Consider the following 24,137-nt stretch of genomic DNA (forward strand, 5'->3'; position numbering starts at 1 on the left):
GGGCTCCATACCACCGCTGCTCATGTTGAGGCCTCGAGTCTCAAATGTCAGCGCCCGAAAGCTTTCCTGAGACGGGGGCCGTGGCGTCCGTTCAGGGCCACCGATGTCCAGCTTGCGAGATCTGGATCCAGGTGCTGTCTTACATTTCCCGTACATGCCAATACACTCCGTTGTAAATACAGCCCCCGTACCGGCCTTGTTTGCTCACCAATTTACTCCGTTATACTGACTGCGGCTCCCTCCAGCCAAAACACTCTTGTGCACGTTTCGCTTCGACTTCAAAACTTTTGAATTTGCTACGACTTGACGACCTCTCGTTATCGTTCTCTCGCTTTGTATAATCATTCCATTCGAATTGTATTGACGTTCATTGTCTCGAACATTCGCTGCTCAATTCCGCTCCCCTGAATAGGTCCATAACTCCTTGTTTCAGGACGATTGTGCCATCGCTGTGACTACAACCTCCATGAACTGACGATTTTGGCTATTGAAACGGCATCGGGGCGGATCGACCGTGCGATTGGAAACAGGTTGACACGTTGGATAACTCGATCATTATGGCTTCCCGTGGGAATGTCCCTGCTCATCTCCAGTCGTCGCTCCCGGCTCTTCCTCCTCATTTGCAGTCTGATACTCACTTGACGGCTCACCTCGCGAGCCGTTTCCACGTCTCTTTGCCCACAGCAAAACTCTCATCACAGGCTTTGATATGCCTCAACACGTATACCTCGTCGACCCGGGGGCCCAATGGCGAAAAAGAGGGCAGCGCCATGGCTGAGGCCGAAGATCTCGCGCGAAGAGCATGGGCAAGATTAGGAAACAGAGCAGAAGACCAGGCAGTTGTGTTTTTGTATGTCTCCCAACGCCCGACCATTTCGTGGGGACCACACTAACTGTCCAACAGCGGCGAGTCTGGTTCAGGCAAAACTACTGTCCGGTCCCATCTCCTTTCCTCCTTTCTCTCGTTTTCCTCCACACCGCTCTCGTCAAAGTTATCCCTCGCCGCCTTTATATTTGATACCCTGACCACCACCAAAACTACGACGACCCAGACGGCATCGAAAGCGGGCCTGTTCTACGAACTTCAATATGACGCCTCCTCGTCCATACCCACCCTGATCGGAGGTAAATTGCTGGATCATCGTCTGGAAAGGAGTCGTATATCTCACGTCCCCACGGGTGAACGGAGTTTTCATGTTCTCTACTATCTTCTCGCCGGCACCAGTCCTGCTGAAAAGTCTCACCTGGGTCTCAGTGGACACACCCATGTCACCACTTCCGGCCCTGGTCTCGGGAGGTCTGCCTCGGTGGCCCAAAAGAGATGGAGATACTTGGGTCACCCGACGCAGATGAAAGTTGGGATCAACGATACGGAGGGCTTTCAACATTTCAAGACCGCACTGCGCAAGCTTGAGTTCCCCCGGGCAGAAATTGCGGAAATTTGTCAGGTCCTGGCCGCGATCTTGCACATTGGCCAGTTGGAATTCGGCACAGGACAGGCCACATTGACGGCGGCGGAAGAAAGTGGTGGATATTCTCATGAGGGTGGTGAGACCGTCACGGTGGTCAAGAACACCGATACCTTGGCTTTGGTTGCCGCTTTCTTGGGGTTAAGCGTTCAAGATCTTGAAGAGAGTTTGAGATACAAGACTAAGACTCTTCACCGCGAGCGGGTGACGGTCATGCTCGACCCCAAGGGGGCTCGGGAGAACGCTGATGAATTGGCCACGACGCTGTACTCTCTTCTCGTTGCATACATCATTGAGTGTGTCAACCAAAGGATCTGTGCGGCAGAAGACGCCGTGGCCAACACTATCTCCATCGTCGACTTCCCCGGATTCGCTGACCATCCTTCCACTGGATCTGCTCTGGATCAGTTGTTGAACAATGCCGCCAATGAGTCGCTTTACAACACCTGTCTCCACAGCTTTTTCGAGAAAACAACAGAGATGCTCGAGAGCGAAGAAGTCAGTGTCCCAGCAACGAGCTATTTCGACAACTCGGACGCAGTTCGGGGTCTCCTGAAACATGGTAATGGTCTGCTCGCAATCCTCGACGACCAAACGCGCCGCGGTCGTACGGGAATCCAATTCCTGGAAAGTCTTCGAAAACGATTCGAGAACAAGAACAAGGCCATCACGGTCAGCAGCTCCACGGCGACAATGCCGGGCAGCAATTTTGCCACTACGAATCTTGCTGCATCCTTTACAGTCCGTCACTATGCGGGCGAAGTGGATTATCCTGTGCACAGCTTGGTCGAGGAGAATGGCGATGTTGTTTCGGGCGATCTGATGAATATGATTAGAGCGACGAAGAGCGACTTCGTCGCCAGCCTGTTTGGTCAAGAAGCCTTGAACACGGTCAGCCACCCCGCCGAAAAATCCGCCATTGTCCAGGCCCAGGTCAGCTCGAAACCATTGCGCATGCCCAGCCTATCTCGGAGGAAGCACGAGCATTTGCGCCGGATGGCAAGCCTAAGAGCGGACCGTTCCCCTGCTCCCCAAGATGAAGAATCCGTTCCTGCTCCAGAAGAATCCCGCCTGAGACGGACGAAAGCCACCGCAACAGGGCTGACTCAAGGCGCTGCGGCACAATTTTTGTCATCTCTCGACAACATCACCAAGTCATTAACTGCGCCCAACGCCAACAGCTATTTCGTTTTCTGTTTGAAGCCCAACGACAGGCGGATTGCAAATCAGTTCGACAGCAAGTGCGTTCGACAGCAAGTTCAGATGTTTGGAATAGCCGAAATCAGCCAGAGACTCCGAACGGCAGATTTCAGTATTTTCCTTCCATTCGTGGAGTTTCTAGGGCTGGCTGACATGGACACTGGAATTGTCGGAAGCGACGGCGAGAAAGCTCAACTCGTCCTGGACAACAAACACTGGCCTGCCAATGAAGCCCGAATTGGGACCACGGGTGTCTTTCTCAGTGAACGCTGCTGGGCAAGCATTGCACTTACAGGCTCCCAGAGCATGGCCTATTTTGGCAGCGAAGGGCCCTCTCTTTCCAGACCGGATACGCCGAACCATAATCCATTCAGTGATTCCAAAGCTCGACTCCTGCCTTTGGCCGATGGCACACCTGGATCCTTCTACGGCGATGAAACGAAGGGCGGTGGCTATTTCGGTAGTCGAGAGCTGGACGCTAAATCCGACGCTGGGGCTTCCGCATTCAACTCGGGTGACATGTTCCGCAACCTCGAAACCAAGGAAGAACTTGCGGAAAAAGGCAACAAAAAGAAAATGGAGGAAGTCGACGTCGTTCCCGTCTCTTCAAGCCGTAAGCGGTGGCTTGCTATTGTCTATTTCCTGACTTGGTATCTGCCCGATTTCGTCATCAAATGGGGCGGAGGCATGAAGCGGAAAGATGTGAGAACTGCTTGGAGAGAAAAATTCGCCATCAATCTCCTCATATGGCTCAGCTGTGCCTTCTGGGTTTTTTTCCTCATCGTTTTCCCCGAGCTCATCTGTCCCAAGCAGGATGTGTACTCGGCGTCGGAATTGGCATCCCATGACGGCAAAGACGGTCACAGTTCATACGTTGCCATTCGGGGAGTGGTCTTCGATTTGGGTGCCTTCATGCCCAGTCATTACCCGAACATCATCCCACAAAGTTCGCTCGAGAAGTATGCGGGCATTGACGCCACCGGACTGTTCCCCGTCCAGGTCTCAGCGCTGTGTCAAGGAAAAGACGGACGGGTGGACCCGACGGTTCAGCTGGACTATACCACCACCAACATTTCGGGATCTGCCAGCGTGATTAGCTCCACCGACCCAAATCGGCGGTACCATGATTTCCGTTACTTCACCAATGATTCCCGACCAGATTGGTTCTTCGAGCAAATGATCATGCTGAAGGCCAATTATAAAAAGGGTAGCGTCGGCTACACCCCTCAATACGTCCATACCCTTTCTACCAAGTCACAGTCCATTGCGATTTTGAACGACAGAGTCTACGACTTCACAACATACAATCAGGGCGGACGAACTACCCGTGCTCCCCCAGGTGAAGAAGTGCCGTCCGGTGTGGACACGAATTTCATGGACGAGCTCGTTGTTGACTTGTTCACTCAGCGTTCTGGCGAGGATGTCACCAAATACTGGAATGCCCTTCCTCTGGACTCTGGACTGAGAAGCCGAATGCAGCTTTGCCTTGATAACTTGTTCTTCGTGGGTGTTACCGACACCCGAAACTCGGTCCAATGTCTGTTTGCTCGGTATATATTGTTGGCTATAGCCATCCTGCTCTCTAGTGTTATCGGCTTCAAGTTCTTTGCGGCACTCCAATTTGGAGGGAAAAACGTCCCCGAGAATTTGGACAAATTCATCATCTGCCAGGTGCCCGCCTATACGGAAGACGAGGAGTCCCTTCGCCGTGCGATAGACTCCGCGGCACGGATGCGATATGACGACAAGCGCAAATTGCTCATTGTGGTCTGCGACGGCATGATTATTGGGCAAGGCAACGACCGACCCACACCGCGCATCGTGCTCGACATTCTGGGCGTTTCCGAGACGGTGGATCCTGAACCGCTCAGTTTTGAGTCCCTCGGTGAAGGTATGAAGCAGCACAACATGGGCAAGGTGTATTCCGGCCTCTATGAGGTGCAGGGACACATCGTGCCTTTCTTGGTCGTGGTCAAAGTTGGCAAGCCGTCCGAAGTATCCAAACCCGGAAACCGAGGTAAACGTGATTCTCAGATGGTTATCATGCGATTCCTGAACCGAGTTCACTACAACATGCCTATGAGCCCCTTGGAGCTTGAGATGCATCACCAAATCCGAAACATCATCGGTGTCAATCCGACGTTCTACGAGTTTATGCTCCAGATTGATGCCGATACCGTCGTGGCCCCCGACTCGGCCACTCGCATGGTTTCAGCCTTTCTACGCGACACCCGACTGATTGGAGTGTGTGGAGAGACATCGCTCACTAACGCCAAATCATCCTTCATCACCATGATGCAGGTGTATGAGTACTACATCTCGCACAACCTCACCAAGGCCTTCGAGTCTCTGTTTGGCTCGGTCACTTGTTTGCCAGGTTGTTTCACCATGTATCGAATTCGAGCCGCGGAAACCGGCAAACCCCTTTTCGTGAGCAAGGAGATCATTCAAGACTATTCCGAGATTCGGGTCGACACGCTCCACATGAAGAACCTCCTCCACCTGGGTGAAGACAGGTATTTGACCACGCTGCTCTTGAAGTATCACTCCAAGTACAAGACGAAATACATCTTCCATGCTCACGCTTGGACAATTGCCCCCGACAGCTGGAAGGTCTTTATGTCTCAGCGCCGTCGGTGGATTAACAGTACCGTACACAATCTGATCGAGCTGATGCCGTTGCAACAACTTTGCGGCTTCTGCTGCTTCAGCATGCGGTTTGTTGTGTTCTTGGATCTGTTTTCAACGGTCATCGCTCCGGTGACCGTGTTCTATATTGGATACTTGATCTTTCTTCTGGCTACTTCCTCTGACGTGGTGCCGTTGACTGCTTTTATTCTCCTGGGAGCGATTTATGGTCTCCAAGCTATTATCTTCATTCTTCGTCGCAAGTGGGAGATGATCGGGTGGATGCTGGTGTATATTCTGGCCATGCCTATTTTCTCCTTCGGACTGCCATTGTACGCCTTCTGGCACATGGACGATTTCAGCTGGGGAAATACACGTCTGGTGACGGGTGAAAAGGGCAAGCAGGTTCTGATTTCGGATGAGGGGAAATTCGATCCCGATTCCATTCCCAAGAAAAAATGGGAAGAATACCAAGCCGAACTCTGGGATGCGCAAACGCAGCGAGACGACACCCGGTCCGAGGTATCGGGATACAGCTATGGCACCAAATCTTACCATCCCGCTGCATCTGTCTACGGTGGTGGGTACGACACACAACATCTTATGCCCATGTCTAGATCGGTATCTCAGCTCGACATGCATACCCCCATGAACGGCGGTGGATACAACCCATCGAGAATGTCACTGGCACCCTCTGAAATGCTGGGGGGTGGCATGATACCGAGCGGACAGTCTGTGGCTGACATGGAGATGTCGGATCTGACTGGTCTGCCGACGGACGATATGATCCTGAACGAAATTCGAGATATATTGAGGACGGCTGATCTGATGACAGTCACGAAGAAAGGGATCAAGCAAGAACTAGAGCGGAGATTCAATGTCAACCTGGACATGAAGCGGGCATATATTGGAAGTGGTAAGTGTGAAGAACCCCTCTGAGCTGCGCGATGTCGTTGCTGACTTTTCCTTGCAGCCACTGAAGCCGTCCTTTCTGGTCAATTGTGAGGTTTGGGAACATGTTTTGATTTGCATTTGATAGCGTTAAAATGTTGGCATATCATACAAACGGAATTGGGATCATGGGGAGGAAAAGGTGACATTAAGGATGCATGCGACTTAGGGCGAGTCAATCATAAAAGGGGAGAATCCGGTGCTGGTGTCTGGGATTCATATAATTGAGACAGGATAACTTTGTAATTGCGATCTTGTGGGAGACTAGAGTCTTGATTCAAGGAAGGGGAGGAGGATACCTAGCCGCAGGTATTGTCGAAACTTTGATATTCATCAGGGCTTAGAAATCCGAAGTGCCATCCTTTTTCCAGGTCAAGCTTACCCAAGCTTCGGGCCTCGAGGCGCTAAAATGCTTGTCTGGGGATGTGACATCATCTGCCAAACGTTGAACCTCGTACGTGTACCGTTGGCTTGGATTCCTGGGGACTGGACTTGCGTAACCTCTCCTTTCCTCGTCCCCCGCATGGGTTCATATGAAATGTGAGTTGACCTTGATGCTAGTTGACCGCCTTCATAGCGCCCTGCTTTGACATTGCATCATCCTCTTAAGTCCGCTCACGCACAGAGCCCAAGTCTCTTCACTCGGTGACGGGTCAGCCTCATCACGATGAAGTAGCATCCCGGGCAGTGATATCGTACCTGGACCCTTTACCGAAGCCATGATCCCAGAGAAGGTGTACGACCTTTGCCAGAGCGGCATATCCGTGAGTTCTAAGCTGGCCGAAAATCCAAATTTGTCTCCGCATGAAGCGTGTAAGAGACTCTTCGGAGTCGACATTGAGGATGAAGTCGTGACGAAGAACCTGGATCTATCAAAAGCGGGACCAAGCGACCTTGAACAAGCACGAAAGTGTGGTAAATGGGGAAATGCAACACCTAGCAACTTGTTTTTGAGGGTGAGTTACCATTCTCGGGTGCCGATTTGAAGGAGGGTTCCTGAATTACATCCCAGATCTACCATGATGTCTTATGTACCCTAGAAAAAAATCCTCTGGTCGGTGTATGCGCACCATCACTGATGGGCAGCAGCGGAGTGTGCCCACTCACTATCATGGCAACGGTGCCCGATATTTGTCGACACATGTCTAATGTGATAGCTCGAGCGGAGCATGAGGTATTTTTGGCCACCAACTTCTGGATGTACTCTGAGCCCACCAGGCTGATCACTAATGGATTGAGAGAACTTTCAAAGAAAGCAGTCCAGATGAATCGCCGAGTCGTCGTCAAGATCATTTATGGCCGAGGCATCGTCAAACAGGTAGGGCAGGCTTCCGTTCCGATCGTGGCCGTCCTGACTGGAGCAGTTCCTGAACAACCATCTTCCCGTCCCGCCGGAGGAATTTGCTGATGCCCACGGCAAGATTCGAATCCCACATCCTGATGAGCTTCCGAATGTGGATATCGAAGTCATCAACTTTCACCGTCCGATTTTGGGAACCTTTCATGCCAAGTATATGGTGGTGGATCGGAAGATTGCAATTGTTCAAAGCAATAATATCCAAGATATCGACAATCTGGAGATGATGACACAATGGGAAGGACCAATTGTAGATTCTTTCTACGAAGTCGCTCTCATATCATGGCACAATGCATTGAAGCCTCCTCCGCCTTGCTTGAATCAGCCGGCCTCACAGGGCCCACTGCCGACATTTGAGACGGAGAGTTATGCCACCTTGTTCGATGAGAATGGAAAGCTGGTCCCGGTGCATCACACGTAAGCTTCCCCTGGCTTGGCCCATTTCACTTTGGTTGACACCATCTCCTAGCACGACAGCCGTCCCCGCGGCCGGTGAAAGGCTGCGGGAGCTTGCTGGCCGCGGATCGCAGTTGAACTTGCCCCAGCACACATCACAAGATCCGCATTATGATCCGGACATCGAGTCAGAGGTTTTACGGTCGGTTGCAGCCTTGAATCCTCGTTCCGGTGAAAGACGAATCGATGCAATCACCCGTCTTTTGAACACCACTATTCAGCCTGACACCAAAGGAAGCGCCCTTGATCTAGAGCCAAGCGACTCGATGACTCCCCTTATCCCGATACCACGACATGAGCCCTTCCCCGTCGCCATGGTGTGCCGAGAGCCTTGGGGGCCGCCCAACAAAGAGTCGCTCTACACGCCGCAAAATGAAGCTTTCATGTCTGCTCTTCGACACGCCACGAAGTCAGTATTCATCCAAACGCCTGACTTAAATTCGGAGAGGCTCCTGCCTGAGATTCTTGCTGCCTGTCGTCGAGGTATCCATGTCACCTATTACTATTGTCTCGGCTATAATGATGCCGGTGAGCTCCTCCCTTTCCAAGGAGGTCATAATGAAATGGTGGCAAATAGGTTGTATCGAGATCTCGAGCCAGAATATCATCAGAACCTTGACATCTATGCCTATGTGGCCAAAGATCAGATCCACCCAATTCACAACCGATTCAAACGCCGGTCTTGTCATATCAAATTGATGATTGTCGACGGGCACATCGCCATTCAGGGAAATGGCAACCAGGATACGCAAAGTTGGTACCACAGTCAGGAGGTGAACGTTCTAATTGACAGTCACCTGGTGGTTGGAAACTGGATGGACGGAATCAAGCAAAATCAAAACACGCATCTGTTTGGAAAAGTGGAAAAAGAAGGCCCAGATGCTGGGTGTTGGAAAGACCCAAAGACAGGACAGCAAGCAGAGGGCGCTATTGGAGTGGATCCGGGTAAATTTGCTTGGGCGAGGGGATTTGTCGGGGCGGTACAGCGACTACGAGGGATGGGTGGATTTTGAGGGGGACAGTTTTCATGAGTAGAGAATAAGACATTTTTGATACAGCAAAGAATTGGTGCTTCAGAGAAAGCAGGAAAATCTATTTTCCGGGATCGAATAGGCATGCCTCCAATTCCGCAGTTTGCCATTCAGTCCCGGACCGCCTCAAGTTCAAGGTTCACACATGCCGAGCGTTTGGAGCCGCTGATCCTCGTGATGCTTCTTCAGTTGTACCTCTCTCGTCCGTTCCTATTTGGAATTATCCCAGAGGCCAAGCGAGGTCCACAATCGCCTCCCTAACCCCTCGCGAAGCCGTCGGTAGCATGGCCGAAGGTAGCCGCCCGACTGACCTCAGCGTCGGATGGTAAAGACCTTTTTTACTTTCCGGTGGAAGAACAGCAACAACAGCAGCAGGATATTCCGCCTCGGTCTCTGCTTCGCCGTGGATTGTTGCCGACATCTCAGCTTCCCCACATCCTGAGGCCATACAACCAGCATACGCTCTCCTCCTTTTTCCATCCCCAGATTTGGTGGGCAAAAAATGACAAGAGCCGGATCGATGCGCCATAATTACATGGGTTGATCTTCCGTACGGTTTTTGACGGGAGCATCCCGCTTCATGATTAATTGCGACACTTCCCACACTTGTCGCTGTTCCTGTTGGTATTAAAGAGTGAGCAAGGTACATTTCTGCTTCGAAATTGGAGACCCATTTCGTCCCAAGGATAAGACTACTCCATTCTGGGCATTACCTCCTTCCCATAAGCTTGACAGATTTGTGCTGTTAATATACCAGGAGGCGATCTCAATCCGGTTGAGGAGGGCACCACCTGACGGATCCGGCCCGAGATGGGTTCTATCGCCAAATCGTATGGTATACATTCTTTCTCCTCGACGAAAGACAGCCTGCTGACGTCATTTCACAGCGAGTATACCACCTCATTTGCCTTCTTTGAGGCAGTGGAAGAGGTAAATATGGACCTGACCTCCTTCAGTCTGCTCCTGACTGACCGACTTTTCAGGCCGGCATCACCCACATCTTCGTAAACCTTGGTTCGGATCATCCTTCTATTATCGAAGCGGTCGTCAAAGGGCAAAATGAAAAGCAAGGAAAATTCCCTCGGATCATTACCTGTCCCAATGAGGTATGAAGATCCCATCTCCCAAGAGAAGGCATCGTGCTGAGGAGATTCACGCAGATGGTGGCATTATCGATGGCAGACGGGATGGCTCGTCTAACTGGAAAACCACAATGTGTGATTGTTCATGTCGACGTCGGCACCCAAGGTCTAGCCGCCGCCGTCCACAACGCATCTTGCGGACGAGCACCAGTCCTCATTTTCGCCGGATTATCTCCCTACACGATCGAAGGCGAATACCGGGGCTCACGGACAGAATACATCCATTGGATTCAAGATGTACCGGAACAAAGACAGATCGTGGCTCAATACTGCCGATACACGGCCGAGATCAAGGGCGGAAGAAATGTCAAGCAAATTGTCAATCGTGCTCTCCAATTTGCAACCAGTGATCCACAAGGACCAGTATATCTCTGCGGGGCGAGAGAATCCATGGAAGAGGACATTGAGCCGTACCATCTGGATCAAGCTGTGTGGCAGCCCGTTGGACCCGCGGCTCTGCCACAAGATGCCGTCAACATGATTTCGGGAGAATTAGTCAAGGCCAAAGAACCTCTTCTGATTGTGGGCTATACTGGTCGTAACGCGAACTCGGTCGCCGCCACGGTGGCTCTGGCAGACAAAATCCCCGGTTTGCGTGTTCTGGACACTGGAGGTTGTGATATGTGTTTCCCAGCAAACCACCCGGCAGCATTGGGTCTGAGGTACGGTTCCGACCCGGCCATCACCACCGCAGACTTCATCCTGGTGGTTGACTGCGATGTTCCTTGGATTCCTACCCAGTGTAAGCCGAGGGCTGACGCCAGAATCGTTCACATCGACGTGGATCCCTTGAAGCAACAAATGCCAGTCTTTTATATCCCGGCTTTTGCTCGATTCAAGGCTGATTCTGCAACTTCATTCACTCAGATAAACGACTACCTTGCGTCTAATTCCGACCTTTCGGCGGCTCTATCGGACGAGCAACACACCACAGCACTGAAAAAGAGAGAAGAAGCATACAACGCGCGCTGGGGCTCATTCAAAGAGCTGGCGAAAATCCCCGCAGATCCTCAAAATACTCCCATCGACCCTCACGTCCTCGGTGGCCAGATCAGAGCCGCCGTACCTCCTGACACGATCTTTGCTGTCGAAGCAGTCACCCTGACCACTTTCATCTCCGACCAGATTGCCCCAGTCCTTCCTAAGTCATGGATCAACTGTGGCGGTGGTGGCCTCGGGTGGTCTGGCGGTGGTGCTTTGGGTGTCAAACTGGCCTCGGACTTCGAACACCGAGACGTCGCCTCCGGCGACCGCTTCGGCACCAACAAGGGCAAATTTGTCTGTCAGATCGTCGGTGACGGTACCTACATGTTCTCCGTCCCGGGCTCCGTCTACTGGATTGCCCAACGGTACAGTATCCCCATCCTGACGATCGTGCTGAACAATAAAGGCTGGAACGCACCCAGGCGTTCTATGCTCCTCGTCCACCCCCACGGGGAGGGCAGCAAGGTCGACAACAAGACCTTAAATATCAGTTTCGAGCCCACTCCGGATTACCCGGGGATCGCCAAAGCAGCGACCGGTGGCCACGCCTGGGCTGGCACCGTGAGCACCGTTGCTGAATTGTTGGAGCAATTGCCTCAGGCGGTCGAGGCTGTCAAGGACGGTCGATGCGCCGTGCTCGAGGTCAAGATCGGCGCAGAGTTGACGAAATAACGTCTCGTCAAGGTTGCGACTTCGAGTGGATAGATAGATACAATTTGGGTTCGTTGAGGTTTTGTAGAGAGTACTCCGTAAGAGAAGCGCACTGTTCCCTCGTGCGATAGCGAAAGCGGAGGCATTTCGTACATAAAGTCAATGCCAAAAAGGGGAGAAATAGTTTCACATGATAGGACTAAGACCTACAGGCCTTTCTTTCTTTTTGTATGAAATATTAGCTGGAGGGGAATAGGACGGGGTGTCGGTATCAACCAACAGCATTTGATTTGATATAGATGCAAACCCGTCACCCTCACTCGTGGGCACGTCTCCTCTTCCATTCCCGTATGCAATGGTGAATCGATGAGCTAGGTCTGTCGGTCCAATGCCCTCCTTTTTCTCAGGTCCAACCACGCCCGCCCAGAATCTGAACCGATGATGCAAAACGAGACGATAACGCAAGAGGAGAGAAAATTGGAATGGAGATATTAATGCATCCCCTCCAAGCTCCTCGCAACATTCTCGGCCTTCTTCTCGCTACTCAGATCACGAACTCGTCGTATTCTCAGACATGATGAAACCCTTAAAAGTCAGAGCCCTTCCGCTCGACGTCCGCAGCAAGTTCCTTGTTGAGGATGCCGGCCTCGTTGCCCATTTGGTCGGCGAAAGTCTTAGTAGGCTTCCATTTGGACGAGGTCCGTGGTGTGGATTCTTCCATCATCTTGTCGATCTGTTCGAGAGACAGACCCTTGGTCTCGGGCACCAGAAAGTATGCGTACACGAACGCCGCGGTGCAGAGACCGCCCCAGATAAAGAACACGGACGAACGCAGGTTGCCCTTGTCTTCGCCGACCATGTAAGGAGTGATAACGGCGATGATCTAGACGAGATCAAATATTAGTATTTTGAAGAGTGGTAGGAAACCGGGGAGCGGGGTTGATGGTGGCTTACGGTATTCCACAGCCAGTTAGACGCGGTCGACAAACCAACGCCGCGGGAGCGAATGGGGAGCGGGAAAATCTCGCCAATAACGATCCAGGCACCGGGACCCCAAGTGGAGGCAAAGAAGAAGATGTAGATCGCAATGAAAGAGATTTGGGCATTGACTGCGGAGATATTGTTGGCACGGGTATCGCCAGCCGCATTGATATGAGTCTTGTTGAAGCCGACGGTAACACCGACGATAGCGACGATGAATTCGCACACCAGCATACCGAACGCGCCCCAGATGAGAAGTGGGCGTCGACCGAATTTCTCCACCGTGTAGAAGGACACAGGAGTCGAGCAGACATTGACCAGGTTAAAGATCAACGAGATCAAGAATGGGTTGGTAATGGCACCAGTCGACTGCAGAAAGGGAGTCGAGTAGTAGAAGATGAAGTTGATACCGGTCCTGTTGGATCGATGGTTAGTCTTGAAATAAGGGCAAGAGAGGGACTGAACAGATCTCACCATTGCTGCATCATCTGGAGAGAAGTACCGAGGATAGTTCGACGAAGATTGGACTTTTGATGCCAAAGGCCACCCTTGAAGCAGTTGAGCCAGCTCGAGAACCAGCCAGAGCTGGGAATCATTTCGCGCTCATATTCGTCGTTCGCGACAATCTCAGCCACTTCGACTTGAATGTACTCGGAATCCGGGGGCTGGCCACGAAGACGAGATAGGGATTCAATGGCCTTCTCGAGTTTGCCTCTCTTGACATAGTATCTGGGCGAGTCGGGCAGGAAGAGCAAGCCACCGCCGAGAATGAGAGCCCAAGCGAACTGGATGGCGATGGGAATTCGGTACGAGCCCGTATCGGGTCGATTCTTGGTTCCGTAAACGACACATGAGGCTAAAAGAATACCTACAGTAATGCAGAATTGGTATCCAGCCACGAGAGCACCGCGGACCTTTCGAGGGCACTGCGAAGAGATCCGGTCAGTCCTGATCTGCCCATCTCCTGAATATTGCAGCTACTTACAATCTCGCTCATGTACAAGATGACAATGGCGCTTTCGAAGCCGACACCAATACCGGCAATCAAACGGCCGGAAACGATCAATCCGAGACCATGACCTTGGCCGGTGGCCATCTGCAAAATTACCCCGAACATGTAAATAAGGCAGCCGTAAATGACCGTCCATTTACGGCCGATGAAATCAGCGACATCGCCGGCGATGATGGCGCCAAAGAAGGTGCCGCAGGAAAGAATAGAGACGATGAGAGACGAGTGGGGGGAAGACAGGGCAGTGGCATTGGGACCCTCAATGATGCGAATGAACTCGGGGGCGCCATTGACACCGTTGATATAACCCGAGTCGTAGCCAAAGAAGATGCCCCCAAAGGAAGCAAAGGCGCAGATCAGGTACGCCTTCCAGGTAACTGGAGCCTCGATGCGATTGACATCGCTGGTGGTAGAGAGAGCACGAATCTCGCGCGGCATGTTGACGGTTGCTGGGGACCTGGTAGCGGGATATGCAAACGAATGCTTGTCTCGAGTTAAGAAGAAGACAAGCACTGAAGAGAGCGACAGCGGCTCTTTAAAAGAAGCTTGGACAATGCGAGGCGACAAACATTTGGCGTGCCTTCTGCAATGGAACTCTGGAGCTTTGGATGGCCAGGGTCCGTCCTGGTTCGATCCATTGCTGGGACCAGAATTCGATGGATCTGCAGGTGATACCACGGGGCCCTCGATCCAGTGAAATTCCTCAAGGAGAGGTCTCGCGACCAAAGCCACTGCACGGGCTTTCGACGAGTAAGAAAGCGAGAGATGTGGGTTGGGCAGCGTGCCATCGCCGAATTGGACTTGCCCTCATGATGTGGTAGCCGTCAGACTTTTTGTCAGTGACATTCCATTGGGGAACGCGGAGTCACGGACTTTGGGTGTTGTTTCGCTCATCAAATCGCTTTTTGTTGATGGTCCCGAAGTACAACCGCCAGCGAGGCCATGTCCCTGGTCAAGCCAGCCAGCTACCCCGAATGGGACTGGATGGCTGGGGGATGGCCATCGCGGAAAATCCCTGCGCCTCGCCAAAGTCAAAGCAAAGCTAGTCCGATTTTCATTGGATGCCCTCCCACAAGTTTCGCGGGTGAAGAGCCCTTCCTTGCTTTTTGGAGGGGCCTCCTAGCTCAAAGGGTGCCACTTGCGAACAAAGCATCATTCGAGAGTTTCTTGATATGTCTTGACATGTCTTGGGGATGATTTGGAGATGTCTTGTTTGGTCGGGAGGCCCCTCAGTCTTTCATTTTCTTCCTCCCCGTGGGGCAAATCCTGCACTCAGAGAGCTTGCACGAGCCATTTCATGCACCCATGGCACTAGCGTGCTGTAACGTCGGCAAAGGAGGCCACTGAACAAGATTAAGCTCCGTGCAAAAAGGCCTTAGCGCTGGGTCACAGGCATCGCGTAGTCCGAGATGAGACTTTTTGTAACATGGGACCGTGGCATATTGGATCTTTGGGTTTCGTATGTGGAGTGGAACAGCTGGTGTGAGTCATGAGCTTCATAGATGAAAACAACTTGAAACTCAATCGAGGAGGCAGCTGTTCTTTTACGCCGGTGGGGTAATGGGTCAGTGAGGCTAATCCGGCCGACGCTGATGGAATCATCTTTGAAGTCCATCAATCCTTCTAGAATTTCGACTTACAGCTGCTTCAAGGATGCGTTGTGTAATTTGATACCAAACCAGTCTGAATTGCCGCCCCACATAGGGATCCCCGTCTACCTTATGTAGCATCAGCAACACAGTCTCGGACTCGAGCTCGCTAAGCCATACCAGCGAGGCTTCGCCGATGCTACCTCGCTTTCTTTCAGCACATGGAGTCCGCATGGTTGTTTAGGGTGAAGGCCCAACAAGAATGTTTTGTAACCCTCGCGACGATTCTGATTCCTTTACCCCATGGGGGTATTCATCCCGTTCTCTTCGCGGCAGCAGCTGGGGGGAAAATGTCGCGGTTCCAAGGGAGTTTGGCTGTGTTGCAGCATGGCTTTTGGCGTAGCTTTGGCTCGTTCAAGCGAAGTTTCGAGAGTGAACAAATCCAGGAGAGCACGGTTTTATATGCGAACGTACAGCTGCAATGTCTCAATATGATAAGTTGGAGCGCTTGAACAAGGACTTACATCAGTCCGCATGTGAGTTTCTTCGTTGCTACGTGCTCGTCAAACGACCTGCAAGTGTCCGGCCAATTGACTCCTGCATGTTCTCATGGGCTTGAGGCGACATGTCCGCGAAAATGAGTATGAGATGTCAATGTCAACACAGAAACATAATTCGAGGTCGCGGTGAAGTATTGTCTGATTGGGTTGTAGTGCTCTTTGGGCTCGACATTGTGAGGATGGACGCGCCCGGACAGAAAGGGATCATTCGCCCAAAATTGCTCCCGCAAGATCAGCAATTTTGGCCATGACCATGATACTGATACTGAAGGAGCAAAAAATGGCAGCAAATCAACTGAGGAAGGATGGATTTGTCCTGAAAACAAATTTCTTCCATGCCTGCGCTTTCTCAATTTCTGTACATGGCTGAATTGGGACTAGTGGCTCTTCCGTACTGATTACATTGCTTCTTCAACGTTCGAACGCACACGAAGAATGGTTGTTGGATATCAGATTAAGGAAATTCGTGTGCAAAGGTACATGAGTCCTTGATTGAACTTGTAATTCACACAGCATCCATGAAAGAGGTCTGAGACCCACCGCCCAACTCAAACATGGTCCTCTTATCTCCCAGCAACACTGTTTCATACATCACCAGAAGCTCTTCATCCTCCTCTTCTAGTGCCTCTCTCAAGAGGTCATAATCTTTGACACCATTGCTCGGGCTCACAAGCTGACACGTGCTGAGCCTGAACAGTGATATGCTTGACCTTTTATCGCTATCGGAGTTCCCGGGTTAATCTAAGAAGAGGTGTGCTTAATCGGTTGCTCTCTGGATCCGTGCACTCTAGCAATCCACCTACCTATTTCCGTGCTGACCAGGGATCAGTATAAATCACTAGCGCTTGATCACCGCTCTCCTGAAAGCGAATCAGCTTGTCAATATCTGATTGGCATGGTTGGAACTCACCAAATTCTGGCCGGTTTGGTATCCGCTTTGATGGGTGTCCCCGATCACACGGATCCGATCTATCCTCATCCGCTCAGCCGGCGTGGTATTTTTCGTGCGTAAACGTCAATCCAGAGATGAGGCCCACCAGATCATTCAAGAGTCCGAGGAGTTGATGATGGGGGATAATCGAAAGTTGGGGTTTGAATCTACAACGATCCTGACATTGAGATGCGATAGTGACTGCGGGAGAGACTCTGCGGCGAGACCATAAAAGGCGGTTGTACCGTGCAAGTGGGGAGAGAAAGCTCAAATTCCGGTATTTGGTTTTGGCTGCAAAGCAAAGGCTTGATAATACATTAGAGCCCTCCCATGCTTGGGGCCACGAAGAAGGTTTTTGGTGTGTGGAACTCCAGACCAACCCATCAAGACATTCTTCCGAGAGATAAAGAGGATTCCATACAAATGTCTCGACCAAGGCTGAGTGCCGTAATTTGGAGGCGGTCTTGAACCGGCGGCTGTGGCAGGCTACGGTTGGAGCTGAATGAGAGTGTTTGGCGAGTTCTTCCGGGAGGAATCTGTCAATTTACCTTAAAACTTTCCATGTGGGACAACTATCATTCGAGAGCATAGCAGCGAAGACATAATGCCGGATGTGAGGCTTGAAGTTGAACTGCCCAGCGAAGCGACAAGGCAAACGAGAGGTCCCATGATGGTGGGCAGGTGAAGAGTACATGCTGTGGATCTCTACGAAGAACTCTGGTTTACACTGGGCTACGCTCATTTACGAAAGGGACATATAAGTAAAGCGGCCAACCAGGCAGATAGGTTTAGTTAGCACGTAGCATTCCCTTCACGCCGCTACAACAGAAATGCCAAGAACACTTTACGCGTGAACGCGTCGACGCGTCGACGGGGGAATTTTGCGTTCAGCCCAATCCGTGTTGAAGTTGAATCTCAATTTCTCTCTGCAGGTTGTGAGATACCGTCAACAGTGCACATCATGGCGCTGAACAACACAGAACTCCGCGATGAAGCGGTCCGCGACCGAATCAAACTCGCAACGGAATTCCTCGATCCTACAGACATTGAAGCTCGATCCTACCGCGCGGACATCGTGTTGATGCTCAACCGTGGCCTGCGACGACTGGTAGTTAGCATCGACGACATTCGAGCCCATTCCAGAGAGCTTGCTGATGGAATTCTCTACAACCCTTTTGACTACTCTCTTGCCTTTGACGCCGCACTGAAAAACGTCATCGGCACGATACCCAACCGAGCACCTTTCGAGCAAGATGAGGATCGGTTATATTATGTTGCGTATTCGGGCTCGTTTGGAGAGAATACTTGCAGTCCTAGGACTTTGGGGAGCGCGTTGCTCAACCGAATGGTGTGTCTGGAAGGCATTGTCACGAAGTGCAGTCTGGTCAGACCAAAGGTGATCAAGAGTGTACATTGGAATGAGAAAAAGAACACGTTTATGTTTAGAGAATATCGAGACCAGACTATGAGTGCAAATGCGCCCGCCAGTCTGAGTGTTTATCCGCAAGAAGATGGAGAGGGTAACCCAGTACGTTCCGGCAGTCTTGTCTACTTATCAGGACGCTAATGGTGTTTAAGCTGATCACAGAATACGGCTACTGTACATATCGCGATCATCAGACCATCAGCATCCAGGAAATGCCAGAAAGAGCACCTGCTGGTCAGCTCCCTCGTGGCGTCGATGTCATTATGGACGACGACATGGTCGATCGAGTCAAACCTGGAGACCGGATCCAGTTGGTGGGCATCTTCAGATCCCTCGGTAATAGGAACGCTGGATCTGGTTCGTCGATCTTTAGAACCTTGATCCTGGCCAACAACGTGGTTTTATTATCCTCAAAGTCAGGAGGCGGAATTGCCCAAGCTACAATCACGGATCAAGACGTTCGAAACATCAACAAGATGGCGAAGAAGAAAGATGTCTTCAAGTTGCTGTCGCAATCCCTCGCACCGAGCATTTTCGGACATGAATATATCAAAAAGGCCATTCTGCTCATGCTCCTAGGCGGCATGGAGAAGAATTTGCCGAACGGCACCCATCTGAGAGGTGATATCAATATTCTCATGGTCGGGGATCCCTCGACCGCGAAATCACAGCTTTTGAGATTCGTGCTCAATACGGCCCCCGTAGCAATTGCAACAACTGGTCGTGGATCTTCCGGGGTCGGTCTGACCGCTGCCGTCACTTCTGACAAAGAGACCGGAGAGCGAAGACTGGAAGCGGGTGCCATGGTTCTGGGAGATCGAGGAGTGGTCTGCATTGATGAATTCGACAAGATGAGTGACGTTGATCGAGTGGCCATTCATGAAGTCATGGAACAGCAGACGGTCACCATTGCCAAAGCCGGTATTCACACGTCTCTCAATGCAAGATGCAGTGTCATTGCAGCAGCAAACCCCATCTTTGGCCAATACGACAGTAACAAGGATCCACACAAGAATATCGCCCTTCCAGATTCCCTTCTCTCGCGTTTTGACTTACTCTTCATCGTCACGGATGACATCAATAACCAACGAGACAGAGAAATCTCGGAGCATGTTCTCAGAATGCACCAATATCGTCAGCCTGGAACCGAGGAAGGAGCTCCGATCCGGGAACAGGCCCAACAGATTCTCGGCGTGGGCTTACAGGCCGAGCAAAACGCCAATCAGACGACCGAGGTATACGAGAAGTATAATCCCATACTCCACTCTGGATTCAAGGTAGACACCGACGGCCGCAGAGGCAGGAACAAGCTAGTAAATCCTGTCAGCATACCGTTTATCAAGAAGTATATTCAATACGCGAAGAGCAGGTGCAAGCCAAGCTTGACCAAAGAAGCAAGTGATTACGTGGTGAATTCTTACGCAGACTTGAGAAACCAAGAGGTCGACGCCAACAAGCGCAGAACCAGTCCTATGACTGCCAGAACACTGGAGACGCTGATCCGGTTGTCGACTGCCCACGCAAAGGCGAGACTGTCTAGCAGGGTTGAAGAAAGTGATGCCGTTGCGGCAGAGCAGGTCCTCAAGTTTGCTCTCTTCAGAGAGATCCCTGTGAAGGAAGATGGACGAAAGAAGAGACGCAAGACCCGCGATGCAAACGCTGAGAGTTCCGATGAAGAGAGTGATGCCACCAGTGATGACGACAGCGATGATGACGATACACCGTACCGTGGAACAAGATCGTCGGGACCACGTGGTGGGAGGCCTCCGACCAGAAGTCAACGTTCGACTCGCACAAATGGCACAACGAATGGCAAAGGCTCTGCACGATCGAATGGTCATGATGTTGCCGAAGAAAATGACTCCGAGGAATCGGACGCGCAGCCAAGCTCTTCCCAACGACGGACGGGCGCAGAATCGCAAATGTCTCGCATGAGTCTTGCCAGCTCTATTCCTAGTTCTCAGCTTCCTTCCACGCCAGCTGACTCACAATCGCAATCCCGTCGGACACAAACGCAACCCGAGATTCAACAGTCGCCTTCGCCCGAGACTGAACCTAGTATCTCACAACCACGCCTGGCATCATTCCGTGCTGTTCTCGGTCGCCTGACGCAGACTTCCTTGTTCCAAAATGATATGGCGTCCGTGGCTGATCTGACTGCCGCCGTCAATCATCGCGTGTCCGAGAGTCATGGGACGGAATTTTCTAATGTGGAGATCAATGCCGCTCTGAAGGCAATGGAAGAAGCCAACCAAATCATGTACCTGGAGGACAGTGGTGAAGTGTACACTTTGTAAAGTATCTTGTGTTGTTGGGATGATGACATGCTTGGTTTGACGTTGGATGTGGTCTACATGAATGAGCTGGGTCTGATGCAATGAACTACAGGGCATGGTGCGATGATATGGTTGGTCTTGATCAATAATTCGAACTTCATTCCTCAAAATCCATAGCGTCCACCCCGCCCGAAGGACCGGGAACGTAATTCATTTTCATGGCAGTCCGAACACAAAGAATGACATCCAAGAACTCCATGCCGAACGGTGAGAGACAGAGGACGCCACTTAATTTCGTCCGAAAGGAGATGGCAACGTCCTTGATCGCAGGCCAACCCGGGTTTGAGTGGCGATGGCGCCCTATCCATGACTTTATGAGAGAAAAATACGAGTGTTTGTGATGCTCGAGTGGACGCCGCCAGTTTCAATCCTGGTCGACTTTGCGTCGGCAGACTACCTGAAATCTGGAATCTGATGCCCGGACATGGAAAATCAATTATCCTGTTCTACGCTAAGTTGTCTTGGGCGAACAGGCTTCTGAGGTTCACTCAACTTCCATCCAAATGTCAGCTCAGAGATTTCGATGTTTAGCGATGGAAGCTCATGTTTCATTCTCAGCTATCTTTTGTATCACCTATCAATTGATATGACGCTTCTATCGAAGTATTGTGGCTTTCCCATACAAAATAAATCCTTTCACCATGGCTTTTCATACCGACCCATACCAGCATCAACGACTTTCACGTCCTTTTCCTTTTCTCGGCCACCTTACATTTCCCAGTCATAGTCCATGGTACCAGGCCAGGGCTGTTGCTGTTGTCGCTTTGCATCCAGTTCTGTCGCGGCCATGTCGCCAGCTCCTGCGTCCGGGCCTGCTCCCACCGTTTCGTCCAAGTCTGGATGGTGGCTAAGTATAGCCGCCAGGCCTCCCAGGTAGCTCTGGCCTCATAGATCTGTAAAGTGCCATACTCCTGCGGGACGTTTCGGAACTGCCAGGCCTCCCTTATCAAGGCGATGACATCTTGAGTCATGTTCTCTTGACCTCCAGAATCCTCCGCCAACGCATTTCTGAACTCTCTTGACCAGAGATCAAGTGTGTTGCGCCACTCATGCCTGGCTCGCCCCAGCAGTTGATCGTTGTTGAGGCTTGGGTGTCTTATCTGAATGATTTCCTGGAGGATCCCCTCTTGTCTGGAGACCTCTAGTCGACTAATCTGCTGGAGCTGATCGAGCGAGAGCCCCGTTTCGTCAACTTGGGGTGGTGACGGAGGGGACGGAGAGGACTTAGGATTTGGGCCAGGCCCGCTGCCGCCCCGCTTAATGATGACCCGTTTTACGCCGGCGTCCTCTTCAACCATTTTGTCAAGCTCCCGACCTATCGCCTGCTGGATGTTGTTCCAGGGCCGGTTTCCGGTGTTCACTCTAGCGTTTAGTGGGAGATACCTCCAGATACGCCGTCCACCCCATCCTTCGGCCATGTAGATTCGCAACAGCGAACCCCAAACGTGGTTGGGGTAGAGTCTGCAGATTTCTCCCAGAGAGAGTCCTGCTGGAATGATTGCTTGGGCCTCCGGATACCCTGGATGGTGATAGCGTGCTCTCCTGCCTCGCTCAACCTGGAGTGGATATCTGGTTCGTGGGACGTTATCATTCCCAAACAAGGCCAGTAAATTGCGACCAGAGCCCTGCCCCTGTCCCAATCGATGAGTATGTTGTTCCTGCATATTTGGATTATATGGCAGCCTTTCGTGTGGATCTGATTGTTGGATTTCAGGACGGTTGCGCAGTGGCCGAGGAGGGGAGGGCGATGCTGGTAAAGGAGTGGAGCTACCGGGAGCAGGTGGCCCCGGAGTCGCAGCATCACTTCCGGTAAACTGGACGACGTATTCACCACGTGCTGTTTCTGAGTCGTCTGGAGGAACGATTGTGAAGTCGTCGCCTGTGGGAAATGACATATCCCTGTGGTGATCGGTATCGTGTCGACCCATGGTGCGAGCTGTGACGGCTGTCTGACGACGAGATGACTTGGAGACAAGGTTTTTGACGCTTTTCATTGTCAGCAACAATGCAAATTGTCAAACGATGTGACGTTACTTGAGAATCTCGCGATCTTGTCGCGATGGAGCCTTGGTTTCAGGGAGCAAGATCGGCCCAAAAATCTAGGACTCTTGGCTGCACTCTCACGGACAGCTACCCACTCGTCGAACGAGGCCGAATCACTTCAGACCTCGTGAAAGGGGTGATTGAGCTGTCGGACGTTTTCAAAGCTATTTCCAGTCAGTTGTTACCCCACGTAATGGGCCGCGAAAAGATGATCAGAAATTGTGGTCTAAGATGAAAATCCAGACGGCGAGGATGCAGCGCAGAGTTCGCCGCAAGACAATAGGCTAACGGACTTGGGAAACCGTGAAGCATTCACTTGTGTCCAAGGCCTGTGAGAAAGATGCGGCAAGATTACCAGGTTGTTATTCTGGATCTCGATAACCCCGTTCAAGTCTGTGATTTGGTCTGTCATGAAAAAGAGATTGTTCGCAAATTTGACAGATATATATGGTCAGGTACAGCCCGACTGTACTGCAGCTCCTTGTCACCATAACCCGGAATCAAACACTTATTGTGTGGCGAAGGGGTTAATCCACGCTCATCCATGCTGTTTGTCCATCCATTGCAGCTCTTTCTTCACCTATATATAGCCCGAAATCGCCATCACGAGGCCCGGAGTCAAACCACACGAACCCCTCTTTGAACTGGTTGCTATTCACCCCTCAGATAGCCGTTGGGATCCAGGGACAAGCGAGCGGAAAGGACGGCTTGTGTGCTTCGTCCTATATCTTCTGACCTGGAGTATGGGTTTGGAGGAATATCATGACCGACCTCCAGCCGAGTGAAAGCGATCCTTATATCACGCAACAAGCCCGCCGGCTACAACAAGGCTACATTTGTCAGGGGTAGCTATAGGTAGCTTGGCATTTACTGATACCAAGCAAGTCTATGAAATATCTGGCGGAAAGACAATTACGGTTGGATCGACTCGTGAACCTCGGGCTCGGAAACATATGCCACTATATTGATTGCCAGGAAACTATTTCACCAGCAACTATTGGTGTCAACGGGCAATCGGCTCCAGTGGGGGAATTAACCATCCCTACCGGCAACCCGAAAATATGGGGTAAAGAAAACGGACTAGGGAAACTCGAGTGACTGTTCGAGTGTTGGCATGCCCAGCTTTGGTGACGATTGCCAGAGGGAAGGATAATCCCCGCATCAATGTGAAAGTTCCTGTGAGCAGATGTTCTCTCGCGAAACTTCATCAACACGCAGGTCAAATTCTGAAGTCCAGACCTCCCAATGGAGTGCCGCAGCCTATTGGTTGAAAGTCCACAACATGGGACAGTATTTCCCTTCTTGACCAACATTACCAACATTGCCGCTTTCATAAGGGGCCCCTTTAGCCGGAAAGAGAAAAAAGGTTTCCCTTATAAAAGCACATGCACTC

The 24,137-nt window shown here is 51.4% G+C and overlaps 6 protein-coding genes across 6 annotated transcripts; 4 read left to right on the top strand and 2 right to left on the bottom strand.

The window, feature by feature from the left end:
• Window positions 1-557: 557 nt before the first annotated feature.
• Window positions 558-6,302, top strand: Z518_06083 (uncharacterized protein; the record flags this gene model as incomplete). Its single annotated transcript, XM_013416893.1, has 3 exons — window positions 558-850; window positions 905-6,213; window positions 6,271-6,302. 3 exons carry the CDS (start codon window positions 558-560, stop codon window positions 6,300-6,302), a joined length of 5,634 nt encoding a protein of 1,877 aa, XP_013272347.1.
• Window positions 6,303-6,967: 665 nt separating this feature from the next.
• On the top strand, window positions 6,968-9,074 carry Z518_06084 (uncharacterized protein; the record flags this gene model as incomplete). The annotated part of the gene is made up of 4 exons (XM_013416894.1): window positions 6,968-7,204; window positions 7,261-7,566; window positions 7,610-8,022; window positions 8,075-9,074. 4 exons carry the CDS (start codon window positions 6,968-6,970, stop codon window positions 9,072-9,074), a joined length of 1,956 nt encoding a protein of 651 aa, XP_013272348.1.
• An 828-nt stretch (window positions 9,075-9,902) lies between these two features.
• Z518_06085 (uncharacterized protein) lies at window positions 9,903-11,890 on the top strand (the record flags this gene model as incomplete). The annotated part of the gene is made up of 4 exons (XM_013416895.1): window positions 9,903-9,922; window positions 9,980-10,022; window positions 10,076-10,198; window positions 10,253-11,890. 4 exons carry the CDS (start codon window positions 9,903-9,905, stop codon window positions 11,888-11,890), a joined length of 1,824 nt encoding a protein of 607 aa, XP_013272349.1.
• A 565-nt stretch (window positions 11,891-12,455) lies between these two features.
• On the bottom strand, window positions 12,456-14,297 carry Z518_06086 (uncharacterized protein; the record flags this gene model as incomplete). Its single annotated transcript, XM_013416896.1, has 4 exons — window positions 12,456-12,752; window positions 12,824-13,265; window positions 13,325-13,776; window positions 13,836-14,297. The coding sequence occupies 4 exons, from the start codon at window positions 14,295-14,297 to the stop codon at window positions 12,456-12,458; spliced, it is 1,653 nt and encodes a 550-aa protein (XP_013272350.1).
• Window positions 14,298-17,900: 3,603 nt separating this feature from the next.
• Z518_06087 (uncharacterized protein) lies at window positions 17,901-20,662 on the top strand (the record flags this gene model as incomplete). The annotated part of the gene is made up of 2 exons (XM_013416897.1): window positions 17,901-18,467; window positions 18,518-20,662. 2 exons carry the CDS (start codon window positions 17,901-17,903, stop codon window positions 20,660-20,662), a joined length of 2,712 nt encoding a protein of 903 aa, XP_013272351.1.
• A 719-nt stretch (window positions 20,663-21,381) lies between these two features.
• Z518_06088 (uncharacterized protein) lies at window positions 21,382-22,629 on the bottom strand (the record flags this gene model as incomplete). Its single annotated transcript, XM_013416898.1, has 1 exon — window positions 21,382-22,629. One exon carries the CDS (start codon window positions 22,627-22,629, stop codon window positions 21,382-21,384), a length of 1,248 nt encoding a protein of 415 aa, XP_013272352.1.
• Between the last annotated feature and the right edge of the window lie 1,508 nt (window positions 22,630-24,137).

This window comes from Rhinocladiella mackenziei, assembly GCF_000835555.1.
Source record: "Rhinocladiella mackenziei CBS 650.93 unplaced genomic scaffold supercont1.4, whole genome shotgun sequence".
NCBI lineage: Eukaryota > Fungi > Ascomycota > Eurotiomycetes > Chaetothyriales > Herpotrichiellaceae > Rhinocladiella > Rhinocladiella mackenziei.